Here is a 13,602-nt window from a genome sequence, read left to right on the forward strand (position 1 = left end):
GTGAAGAGGAAGGGTTGACTTGGTCGGGAGGCGGGCTAGTATTTCTCTCTCCCTAAATTACCCTGACAGGAGGTGTACTACGGGGTGCCACTGATACTGCGGGATGATGTTGCTCGTCCAAATAAGCAGTATGGATCAATTATAACCCTTGAATTTCGAGAATTGACGGCTTATATTGATTGCGGGGTACAGTAAAAGAGCTCTTATTTTGTGTGTGTGTGTGTGTATGTCCTATGCCTCTGTAAAATTTCATGATGAGTCACACAAAATGTTTTATTGCATCCACTCAAAACCTCTTGCAAAGAATCATTATTTTACCCGTGATGCAATCAAACATGCTAAATTTTGTATGATGCAATGTACCTAACATTACAATCATATATATGTCTTTCTAATTCCTGTGTTTTTGGAATCGTGCAATCAAAAGAGGTCCTAAGAGTATGCATATGTTTCCTGAGTATACAAACTAGCGCGGTACACGCAGAGACGACATAAATTCCTTCTCTTGGCTGAACTGTCGTTAGCCTAGCTCACCAATCACCGGAACAATGGCACCATAATGCCGCCGTGGCACCATTTGGAGGTACGTACACAAGTGCGGCGGCGATCTCAGTGGCGATTCTCAGGCGCTCCTCCCAGGAAAGGGGCGACAACCCACCGTCATGCTTTGATTGGGATGGACGGTGCAAGAGGTCATAGAGCGTGCCATTGGAGATGAACTCGTAGATTTTTTTTAGAAAAGAGATGAACTCGTAGATGAGCAGGGGGACCTCAGATTCGAGGCAACATCCGTGGAGCTACACCACATTCCGGTGGTTGATCTGCGAGAGGATGGCCACCTCGTTGATGAACTGGTCGATCTCGCTCATCACTGCATGGGTTGACTTCGTGATGGCAACCACGCGTTGGTCGGCCAGGATGCCCTTGTATCCTCAAAATTGTTGGTTGCCTGTTGTATCTCGTCCAAAGAGATTAACTTTGTGCCGTCGCTGGCACTTTTGTTGGAAGAGGTGAGCTGTTGTAGCAGAATGCCTCTATTCTTACGGAAATGCCTCTTATTCTCAGATGTTTCTCGACGCTCCTCTTTCACCCCCTAGTAATGATGGCAACAATAGCGGCAAGTAACAGAATGCCTCCACCACTACCGAGTCCAATGCTGACACCTGCAATAGTTCAGTTGATGGTCGGTTGAAGTCAAGTATATATGGAAGCAGTAATGCAAACACACACTGCTGAAATGACCACCAAGTGGTACAGACTGCTTACCTAATAGTATTACACTACTGGTGCATGTATAGCTCCCAAACTTATTGTGGCAAATACCATGGCATATGTATTTATCTGGCTGTAGGCACTCATTAGCATCTGTAAATCACACATTAGATAGTGTCAGTGGTCATGGTGATCCATACAGAACTATGGAATATGGACCCAATCAAATAGTATAACCGAACAACAATTAATGTGTGCGCATATATACCAACCTGTGCATCCATCCTTGATGTAAGGATTTCCTTGAAAACCAGAAGAGCACTTGCACCGGTAACCCAGATGTTTGAGTGTTCCATCCTCGGTTACATCGACGCACTCGCTGTGCGAGCTCAAGCATCTATAATCATTCATGTCTACCTTTGCATGCTCACATGTGATTTTGTCAACCGCCCATTTCACCACTCCCCATTTCCCGGACAAGGAGTAGAGTGCAGAATCCGAGCCCGAACCAGAGAAGAAATCATCTGGCTCAGATTCCTCGTGAATGTGCAAGACACCATCGTCAAGAGATATGTCACTGACGACCATTCGACTAGTCAATTCAAGGACAGGGAGAATGGTCCCTGGCATACATGCTAAGAGCATCTCTAGTAGTACCCTCAAACCCTCAAATCCTCAAACCAGTTTAAGGGTTGAAAATTGACATTTTTTAACACTTTTAAGGGTTGAAAAACAGGGGCAAAGACTAGAACCTTCAAACCCAACCCTTATAACGGAATATTCCCGCGGATCGGCGAGGAGAGCTCGGGGCAGCCTCTTGCCACGGGAGGCGGAGGGCGCGGGTGGGGGGGGGGGGGTCGGCGGAGGCGGCCGGGGCGCGGGACGGCGGCGGTGGCGGCTCGGGTGGGCGCGGGAGGGAGTTGGGATGAGAAATTTCCCTCCCGCGCTAGGATGGATCGAAGTGAGGGTTGGGGTAGATTTCGCTCCCCAACCCTCACTTCTACAGGTCGGGAGAGGGTTTGAGGGTTGGATCCTCAAATTTTTTTTAAGGATTTGAAGGTTAAGAGGTTCTAGTCGGCGCGTTTTTTTGCTCGCAAACTGTAAAACAACAGTTATTTTTAAAGATTTAAGGGGTTGAGGGTACTGCTAGAGATGCTCTATGTAGAGATGCACAGCTGCAAAGCAGCCTAGCTTTGTGCCAAATGGGAACGGGATACTGACATTCCCGCATGATGTTGGACAGTCCGTTCCAGGCTGGATGGAGCCATAAACTGTTGATGTTGAAATATTGAAAAATTACACCAAGGAGTTTGGCCAGGTTAGTTGGACATGATCTTTGAAACTAATGCCAAACTTCTGAACCAACGAAACAATAAAACTCATACCACATGAAAATTTTAAATGAAAATAGTGGCATCGCATGGCAGACAAAAAAAATTGTTTGGTTGGTTGTTGAAGACCTCAAGGATTTTTACTTGTGCTTGTTAGCCCTCGGCATCAAAAGATCATAGTAGAAGATCATAGATATGGTACTTCTCAGCCTAGTATACATTAATATTACTTCTGGAACTAATTATTTTTTCTCCTCTTTTGAAGGGAGTGGCCTGGGCTGCTCAAGCTAGTATAATGGCGAATGGTAAACATGTAAAATTTTGGGGAGATATCTAGTTTGGGCATTGCTACCTTGACACACAGTGCTGGGACCTGTACATGATTGTTCATGGACAAGGCAACTCTGTTGCTGATGTGTGGCATGGGATGAATTTGAAATGAACAATTTGGGAACATGTTTTTTTCCCTTTGCATAGTCATGGCTTTGGCCTTATGACTTTGCTTTTTGCCGGTGTGATCGGTTTGTGCGTGTGTTGTGTTGGCTGTGTGCATCCTATTTTTGCAGAGGTTGGGTGTGAATTGATTATGATTGTATACCTCGATTCCACGTTATGATAAGAGAGGCGCTGGCAGCAGTGAAGGTAATGATAAGCGAGGCCCAGCCGCTCAACCCCGCCGACAACATTGTCGGCAGGGGATGGGACACCGAGTCCCGCCTCGCCCCCGAGCATCTGGCCTACATCAAGCACTTGGACACCATGTTCTTCAAGCTCCTCCGGGTGGAGCACACTGGAAAATGGGACGGACCGTTCACCGGGATGCTGGAAACGAGCGCCAACATCAGCAGCCGAGGGGACGTGGCCGCCCCGACTTCCAGCAAATACTCATGATGATCAACTCATGATTCTTGCACATAAATGTAAGCTTCTTTGATGATATCCAGTCTTTTATATTTCTCTTTATGGAATTATACAACTTTTTGCGCATCAAGCTGCACATAATTTTATTCATTACAAACACTTGACAATAACAACAAAGTGCAGACAGTTCAGACATACACATGTTGCTAACAAAAACTCAACCGACTATAACTCGTACAACGATATACGCTGCAAGGAGCGCATAATTTTATTCATTACAATACAATACACACAAGTACGAAATGCAAATACGCAGCTGCCAGCAGCACTAACTCCAGGGCTTGTTGCATTTGTTCATGAACGGAAGCAAGGATTTTGGCGCTCCATCCTAGCCAATGCTTCACGTATCTCTCTGATACCTTGCATCGCCTCTCCCAGGTCGCTCCTTAGACGCCGGATCTCTGTGCTGAGATAGGACATCCTCTGATCCATGTTCCTACTCAGATCTGCCAGGATTGCAACCTGTTCATGGGTCTCATGGCCTTCCAATTGCTCAGAAATTTCACGAGGCAGTCGCTTTATCAGCTCTTTTATTTTTTCAACATCTTTCTCTACTTTGATTTGATTGATCACCTCATCATGATCGCTGCCTATGTCACTGCCAAGCTTGTTCAGTAAAAACAAGTTTGTCCAGTTGAGCTGCTTATGCTCCCCAAAGCCCCCTTCACCAGCGATTATGAAAGGCACAAATTTTCCATAAGGCCCACCCAGATCAAGGTAGCTGTTTGATGGAAGCTCCCTACGCTCGAAATTGGAAGTCCTAACTCCTGCCTGTGGAAGCCTATAAGCCATTGATTATCACTTACTTGCGAAGCTGAAGAACTTCGGCGCCTTTGGAGAAGAGAACCTTCGACTCCTGCTGCTGCACCCTCCCTCTAATGCTAATGGTGTCTATGGAGCTGGAATTGGGATTTCTATTTTCTGAGGCATGCTTGGATGGATGATCCTGATGTCCTATTTATAGAGTGTAAGCCACATGTGAAGTTGCTGGAAACGCTCACAATCGTGTCATCAACTCATCATGGCTCTGATTGAAGTGGCAGTCACGGGTGAAGCTGCTAGAACACTAAGGACGTGCGCACTTTGACCCTGTACGTACTTGCATCTATATTATGGACAACAACCATGCACAACCCCAGTATGGACAGCAATAATGTACAATAGGGTACAAAGATCATACGTGAATCATGCAAGGATATTTGTACACATTGGCGTTAAATCTTCTTTTAAAGAAAAGGAAAAGGCACCACGTCACACGTCAAGCAGCATTAGATAACTAAACTAGTGATCTAAACACTCTTATATTAGTTTACGGAGGAAGTACTTACTTGCATCTCGGAAGCAACCATGTACCTTATGGGCAAAACTTATCTACAGTACCAGTGTGCGCAGCAAGATATAAGACAATTTCATATGTTACTAACGCAAAGTTATTGGGTTTTCCTGGTGGCATCAATATCTGGCGGTTAGAATGTCGATACTTGATAAATGGAATAAGATCAACAGAGGTGGTTTAAATTTTTTAGGCCCCCAACCCGATAGACGGCGGGAAAGGACCATACCTCGGCCACCGGGGTTAAAATTTTGAATGAAATTCAAGTAAAATATCACACAGTGCAGTAGGGTCCGAAATATATTTAACCCTAAAGTTTCGAGGTAAATTCAAACTGTTTCCTAAATAAATTTAAATTATGTTAGACTTCATAAAAATTATCTAAAATATGAATTCTGAAAATCCGAAATAATTTGTTCTTTGAGAAATTAAAAACACTACTGGCCACCAGCCCGTTCCATGTCAGCAATATTTTTTGATAAAGAGCGTATTTATTATCTTAAAATATAGCATCAAGTGAATACATGGTATTGTGTTAACAACCGACCTCCGCATAACTAGGATCCACGGAGCCAAACTCCAAAGATCTAATAATAAGAAAAGGAAAAAAGATAAATCAGCAATAGTAAAGTTCTATAGACCGATATACTATTCCTATGCCGAAAGGGGTGGTGGACGGATCCAAAAATTATGCTGCCACCCATACTTGAAACCTCCATAGCCCCCTCCTCCAATCGCATACACACCACTTTAAACAGCGATTGGTACTACGTTCGTTGTAGCATAGACCACATACGAAGCACCGTAGCCGCGTAGGTTTTCAGACTTCCAATAATGCGCATAGTTGCTTACACGTGTAGCCAGATGCTTGGGACGCATATCTAGGTCGAGGACCTCTAGCAAGGGCCCCCACGCAACAACTGAACCCGCAATCCCAGTAATGCCGCCATGATCTTGCGTCCGCTAGTCATTGAAGAGGCCAACCACCACCAGCACCTGGCCTAAACGTTTAATGCAGATCGTAGACACATATTGCATGACATACTGTAATATTGTATTGCAAGCCCTTATCCTCACAATCATGCCATCATGGCACTGCTTGAGGTGGTGAAGCTGCTAGCAGAACAGTGATGACGTGTCCAACATCACTTTGTACGCACCATCACTTTGCACTTACTTGCATTTGGGCAGCAACTGTGTATCTTATGGGCGATCGTCGGAGACTCCTCACTGGCGATCGTCGGGTACACCTTCGATGACCGTCAGGACTCCTCCTGTGGTTGTCGGGGAATCCTACGGCGATCGCCGCGGACTCCTCCAGCGATCCAAGGTTTTTTAGTTAATAAATTCGCAGTCCATCTAAAACAAATGTTGTTGTAAATTATTCATATTCTTTAAACCATAATTCCACTTTTAACACATTATATAAGAAATTTCATTACAAATGTGTAATATCTGAATATGATATTATTTTACTTGTTAAATATTTACAAATATTGTCTTGGGTGAAACTTAATCTCTAGCACATGGTCTATTTTTCTTTGGTACTGGCGGTGATCCGGATCGCAAATAAACAAGATGAAGCTAGATGTTAATTTACAACAGATTTCTCTTTCAGTTTACACGGGGTCTTGTAAAAACTAAGTTTGCCAAAATTTGGACAAAATTGTACACGTGAATTGTAAGACGAATTACGAATATCTCTCCTACGTTTGCCAAAAAAAAATCATGTTCTCATTTTTACAAAGCTAGCAAACTAAGATGTATGACCTTCAAAGTCTAGAAAAATGGAATATGAATAGTTGGAAATTAAGAAAAACAAGTAAATAATATTCTTTCTTCAAATTTGGCCATTATAAAATAGAAATGCAAAATAAAGATTTTTATCCTTCAGAGAATAAATACGTTTCCGTAATGATGCGAAGTTTCACGGGCTTCATAAAATTATATGATAGAAAAAATTATTTATCCACATTCGACACTATTAACATTATAATCACCTTATCAACCGTAGCCTAGTAGGGAGTGATTCTAACAGATAAGTGTAATATCATTCCTCCTAAGATCACCCCATACGCATGGAGGAGCAAGCCAAATCAGCTTGAGTATATGGTCGTTTCCACATAAACAAAGTAGCCAACCTCCTCATCTAGGATAGGCAGGCCCATTGAGGCAGATCGATCCAGCTAGAAGGTGGCGCTGATCAGCCCCACCTCTAAACTTGGTCACCGAAGGCCTCTACCAGGGGCCCCTTCCTCTTGCAGACGCTGCCATCACCATCGCCTTGGGCACACACCTCCTTGTCATTGAAGCTGCTACCCCAGTCGCCCATAAGATCTTAGGTTTGCTCGTCGTTGAAGAGGATCACTATCACCGCCATGTAGCCTTAACATTGATGTCTGGTCCTAGACACATATTGCATGACATATTGTAATATTTTATGGCTGATTCAAATCTGATTTTTTTTTCATATTGGAGTTGGTTGTTTGAAAGGCAGCGAGATGTTTTTGTTGAGATAGATGAACATATCACATAAAAGACGGAACCCCTTCTCATGCCCGACATTATTTAGCTTTCTTGTTATTCAAGCGAATTTCATGATTTTTTTTTAGATTCAGATATCCTTTTCTGATTCATTACCCTTGATTTCTATTTATTTGAATGAAAGAAATCAGTAATGTTTTCCAATAAATAAAAGATACGTGCCATGGGGTTTTGCACTTCATAGCATGAGTATGAACATGTTGTACGCCTATATAAGAATCTAACTGGAAACGACATTTTTTTTCATTTTTCATTTAGTTATCATGAAGTAGATAACCTGGATTATAACACCCCCCCCCCCCCCAAAAAAAAAGATAACTATGTTCATATATTGTTGTTACCGAAAAACGCTTCCGCCCCGCTTTATATATAAAATAAAGAACAACATCATCCGGAACAAACCCACGCCACCACCACACGTACATCCAAGGCAGGATACAACCCCAGGCTATTGTCCCAATTATTCGAGGAGCAAGAATCCACTAGAATTTGACGTCAAGCTTTCGACCATGTCAATTCGAATGTTTTTAAGGAAATTGGTATATGCTGAGGATGGAATGTTTCGCCGGCAAGCATGGCATAACCACCTTGGTTAATTCTTTTGCCAGGAAACCACGGTGTTTGTAAACCAAACTTGCCATTGTCATGCCAACTAAATTTGGCATCAAAAAGTTCAATTTGCCATGCTTAAAAATCTGAAGTCGTATATTTTTAACATTACCAGAGTTCATTGGCCCCGGGATTTATCATAGAGACTGAGTGACAAAACAGAGAAGAAAAACACCACGCCAACCGTGCGTCTCTACAGAGATACCGTGTTTTGCCAGCCCTCCACCACGCTCCACTCCCTCGCCATCACACATCCCTTGATCTCCACCCTTACACGGCCTCTTTCGCCCTCGCACTAGCTTATCCCTATGACCAACAGTGACCCTCCGGGCCTTCCCCTGAAAGAAACGGCGAGTTTCCGTTGTTTTATTGCTTGTCTCCTAGATTTCCAATCGTTTACGTGTGTTGCATCCTCCTCATCTATTTGCTATTAGGAACCTAACCATAGACTGAAGTATGAGCAACACGTTGCGGGAGAGCGGCCCCTCTAGATGGCGAGCACCTCCTCCATCGGATCCTCCTACGCATGCCTCCGAATCCATCCTCGCTCCGTCAGGGGTCTGTCGTATGCAAGCGATGGCGCAACATCCTCTTTGATGCTGAGTTCGACCGCTGCTCTCTCAAACACCGCCGGAATCCACGGCTTCTTGGCATCTTTCCCAGGGTTGGTTGGCAGAAAACCGGTGTTCACTCACATCCTTGAGTTACTGGACTGCATCCGCACCGTCTACATCTCGGTTTTGTTGAGCATTTTGCATGACCATGGGTTGCATAAAATCAATCATTACTGGTGCACCATAGAGATTGAATCCAGTAGCAGCGGAGTTGCAGCGTTCCAATGTAACCCGCCTCTACCACATTCCTACAGGTAGAGTTCACATGAATGCTATGATAATATGATTACTTTCAAACCGAACAATGCAATATAATTAATATGTAGGCCATTTTCTGTTGCAATAGCTATATCATCATCGATGCGTAGCTAAAATGTACTACTGTTACTATAGTTGTAGCCCGCTACCGGTGGTGTATATAGTATGTTTTTCTGAGATCCCATCAAAAACATTTTACTCAACTATGAAAACTTACATCTAAACCAACAGAAGGCAGTGCAACACAGGCCTCAAAACTTTCTTGCTTCTCACATTTTACATCTAAACCAACAGAAGGCAGTAGCATTAAAAACAGAAGTAATCAATCTCGGTTTTCACAAGAAGAAAAATAAAAAAATCTTGCTTCTATGCAGTATGAGTTGTAGTAACTTTCAGCAGGATTCCCTTAATTCGAAAAAAGCTGCGTTGAGCAGCCCAAAACAGAGTCTTTGTTCATATGGCCTGGAAGTTTGCTGCTGTATGATAACATTTAAATTAATATAGGATAATATTTTCAATTAATATAATAGTAGCATTTGTTGAGCTGATGAGAGGACGCTGCATGTGATGGTTATGGGTCACCACATGCCGAGCAGGAAATAAATACTACTTAATCAAGGTAAGATTGACCTGGTATATATAATAGATTATCTCTGCCATCAATCGGTAGCATCATCTCAAAGCTCAAGTCTAGCAGGAGTTGGAGCGGCTTCGTCTTGCACTGAATTTCGGTGGAGCTGTCAAGTCATGCCTGGCCGACAGGTGCTACGCTGAGTCATGCCTGGTTCGCAGGTGCTACGCACGACAAATCTCCCGGAGTCTTCGCATCTGGACGGATGAGCGCAGGGCGGTGGCGCCGTTGGACGCCGTGGTGGCGTCGACGGATGTTTGAACTGGTAAAGATGATGCAGATCTTTTTCTGAAGATGGGTCAGTGGTTCGATGATGATGGCGGCTTGTAAAACGTGTACGTGAGCTGTGCGTTTTAGGTGTGCTGCACCGGCTGTTGTTCCTGATACGTTATGTGGATGGATTAGCGACAACACCGGTCTTAGATATGCAGGATGAAAGCACTCTACATTATCGAGTTTGTAGGTGTGAGTGATGGCTTTGGATGGATTGATGTATATTTTTTTAGACCTTTGTGGAATAATTAATAAACATGGCTGCATGCATCGATTGATGCAGAGACCGGGGGTTTAACCTCCTTTTCTAAAAAAATAATCATCTCAAAGCTCAATTATTGCCTGATACATTCAGCGATTGCTACGATTGACTTTGACATCCTGTCGGCCCTGAAATCAGAAGCAATATAGGATAAGCGCAAGTTAGACCGCAGCACCACCGTCCCCAGATTTCCTACCCCAAGCTCCAGGCGAAACAGACGTGAGCACTCCCTGCTTTTTTGTTGCATCTCTCCCGTACGTGTCTTCCTTCCTCAATCTGATTTTGATGATTCTGTTCCTCTATTTGTGTTTTAGGAACTTTAGATCAGCTCGCTTTCGCTTCAGGGGATTTCAGCTGATTCACTGTATGAGCAGCACCGATTCTACGCCGTCGCCGTTGGCCCCCTTGGACGACGAGGACCTCCTCCAAGAGATCCTCCTCCGCCTCCCTGCACAGCCATCCTCCCTCCCACGCGCCTCCCTCGTCAGCCCGCGCTGGCGCCGCATCCTCTCCGACCCCAAGTTCCTCGCCTGCTTTCGGAGACACCACAAGAAGCCTCCACTCCTCGGCTTCTTCGCCGAAGAATGGGGCATGCCCACCGTCTTCAAACCAGTAGATCCGCCCTATCACATCCCTGCCGAGCGCTTCTCCGTGCCCAAGCCCAGCAAACCCTACGCTAGCTGGGACTTGCTCGGATGCCGCCATGGCCTTGCCGTCCTAGTCAATATGTGGCAGCATCGCCAGATCATTGTGTGGGATCCCCTCTCTGGTCAACAACACCGCGTGAATTTTCCATCGGGGCTTCATAAAAATGAAGTGGCATTCTGGCATGCCTCGGTGATGTGTGCTGATGATCAAGATGGGCACGTGCACGGCGATTGCTTCTCGAGCCCTTTCAAATTGGTCTTGATCTGGGTTGTCAGACACAAGCAACCATTCGCTTGCCTCTACGAATCCGCATCCGGTGGATGGGGAGAGATTGTCTTCACGGACATTACTGATCGAATTTATTTCATAAGTCCTGGTGTCCTTGTTGGGAATGAACTTTGTTGGTTGCTTAGTGGAGTTGGCGTCCTAGTGTTTGGTCTTGCAGATCAGAACCTTCGTGTGATTAAGACCCCATCATGTATTACCCTATCCTTCGGATCCGTTCAGCTCATACGGACAAAGGATAGTAGACTTGGCCTAGCATACTTGTCTGAACTGACCATTCAGTTATGGGAGCAGAAACCAGACTATGATGGTGTTGTCAGATGGGTTCTTCTGCACACAACCATTCAACTGGAGGACCTCTTTCCACAGATGTTTATGGACGAAGAAAGTGTAAGAATAAAGGGGTATAATGACAAGTATGTAAAAATAAATGGGTATGATGAAAACACAAATGTCATTGTTCTGTCTACAATTAGAGGTGACTTCACGCTCGAAGTTGACATGATGGAGATCAAGCATATTATTAAAAGAAATTTCAAGTCTTCGAACATCTACTATCCCTACGCGAATTTCTATACCGCAGGTAAGTCCTTCCTATCTATATTGCACAAGCATAACAAAATCCAATTAGATTGTTTTGCTAAGATCCATTAAGATAGTTTTGTTAAGTGATCCATGAAATATTGCTGATGTGGGTAAAGATCGACTAGATATATAAGAATATGCTCAGTATGATGATCGCATGGTGATGTAATTTCTTAGTTTAAACCGGGGCTATATTGATGGTAGGACAATAACATATTTTTACTATGTTGCATCCCCATTGCTACATGTGAAGTACCGCTTTGTTGCCTACCCATTTCTACTTTCATTTATCAATAATTATTCATTAGGGATTTCAGTTTTCTTGTAATTGGAAAATGACAACAATTAATTTCACTAAAATGAGATTGATACAATATGTTCTCTTGAATAGAAATTTGATTGGAGCATTTGGAAACTTAAAGCTTGTTGTATGTTCCAATTCCTTCTCTTAAAAATTAAAATATTTTTTGCCGATCTTGATATTAATCATTAATTCATAACAACATGTACTTTGTTAATTGTCAAAAAACTGTACCAGTTCAACTAATTCAAATGATGCTATATAGTGCAAATTCTATCACTAAGATATCCTAATATGTACATACTCTGTTCCGTCCATTGGTCACTACTAGTATAGGTGCTCTCGTCAACACTTGTGGAGATATGTGTTTTCTATGAACATCTAATCTGCCTTACAATTCTTGTTTTTTACATGATAATAATGTGGCTTCACTTCCAGACATTGTAACAAAAACTAAATTCAGGGCCTCCAGTTATAAACATATATGGCTGTTTAAATCAACGCTATCTCATTTGGGTTTTGTCCTTCTTTGCATGTAGCCAAGGGAGTTGGATGGAAGTGGTTGGATCTAGAGCTGTGAACACATGAGATCTGCTGACGTTCTATCTTGGATGAACAAGAAGGTAAATTTATCTTCTTGCCAAGTGTGTACTTTCAGTCTTCAAGGCAATTTTTTTTTTCATCTTAGATACTCAGTTTATAAGATGATGAATTTTCTAATTAAAGTGCATGAATTAGTTTGGTTACTGAACAGTCTAGTCTAGTCCTTACATTTCTAAAAAGTATGTTGTTGATTTCAAACGACCTGGGAAGAAGTCTAGTATTTGCCTCTAATGGATGGATGCAAGCTTATATATTACCAGTATAGATCTGGGAGATTATACTAGTTTCTACTGCGATCATATGTATTTATATATGCGGCAAGGAGAATTTAGAACATGTGAACCATAGAGGTTGAAAAAAGCATATATTTTGAAGGTATGCCATTATAAACGTTTTCTCTTTCTTTCTCCGTTTCTATTCTCACTTATTTTGTCTAATAGTGTTTTTGGACGATTAAGCTTTCGGTATTTTCTTATAATTTGTACAGTGATGAAGTCAAAATTTATTGTCAGAATCATGCAAAATTAAGATTTCTGTGAGAGTTGCATAATTGGATGAACCAGCCTTTATTTATTGCTCTGCAGGTATATATCCAGTTTTATACATGGGTTGTCTAGCATGTTATGCTCGATGTTCAGTTTTCTCCTCCTCTGTTGGCAAAAATTCTCAGGTTGCACATCAAGCATCAAGGTTTGCTGACAAAAAAAGCTTGTATCTACCAACCAAGAGCAAAAGAGATTGCGAAAAATAAATAAGATGGACATTTACCATCGGTGCAGAACATCACGCACCATGTCGTATAAAGAACATTTAATAATTTCGTATGTAATGGCATATTTAATCTTTGTCAAAAAAAGTGTGAATTCAACTTTTCACCCTGTAATTGTATATTTGTGACACATATTACCCCATTTCGAGGAACTTCTATCAAAATATCAGTTTTTTAAGATTTTTAATGCGCTTTTACCCTGATTTTGCATTTTGGTTGTTTATGCTAGATAGGGTCAGCATGTTGTCTCAATATTTATAAAAAAAATGTGTAAATATCGGAAGGCATCATTTATGATCAAGTTCGGGCTTCTCTGGTTCATCTGTACCAATTCTCGTCGTCGTCCAAATTTTTTGGACCCCTGGCGGCCCCACACACCGTGCCTAATAGACACCAATCAGAAAACAAGGGTTCAAAGCTTCT

General features: G+C 42.7%; 2 protein-coding genes across 2 annotated transcripts; one reads left to right on the forward strand and one right to left on the reverse strand.

Annotated features, from left to right (window-relative positions):
- Positions 1–3,520: 3,520 nt before the first annotated feature.
- Positions 3,521–4,403, reverse strand: LOC123402755. The gene has a single exon (XM_045096707.1). It carries the CDS (start codon positions 4,254–4,256, stop codon positions 3,759–3,761), a length of 498 nt encoding a protein of 165 aa, XP_044952642.1. The 5' UTR covers positions 4,257–4,403; the 3' UTR covers positions 3,521–3,758.
- A 5,700-nt stretch (positions 4,404–10,103) lies between these two features.
- LOC123403176 lies at positions 10,104–13,285 on the forward strand. The gene is made up of 4 exons (XM_045097131.1): positions 10,104–10,207; positions 10,303–11,504; positions 12,347–12,430; positions 12,995–13,285. The coding sequence occupies exons 2-3, from the start codon at positions 10,355–10,357 to the stop codon at positions 12,385–12,387; spliced, it is 1,191 nt and encodes a 396-aa protein (XP_044953066.1). The 5' UTR covers positions 10,104–10,207; positions 10,303–10,354; the 3' UTR covers positions 12,388–12,430; positions 12,995–13,285.
- Positions 13,286–13,602: the final 317 nt, after the last annotated feature.

The sequence above is a fragment of the Hordeum vulgare genome, chromosome 6H (genome assembly GCF_904849725.1).
Source record: "Hordeum vulgare subsp. vulgare chromosome 6H, MorexV3_pseudomolecules_assembly, whole genome shotgun sequence".
Lineage (NCBI taxonomy): Eukaryota > Viridiplantae > Streptophyta > Magnoliopsida > Poales > Poaceae > Hordeum > Hordeum vulgare.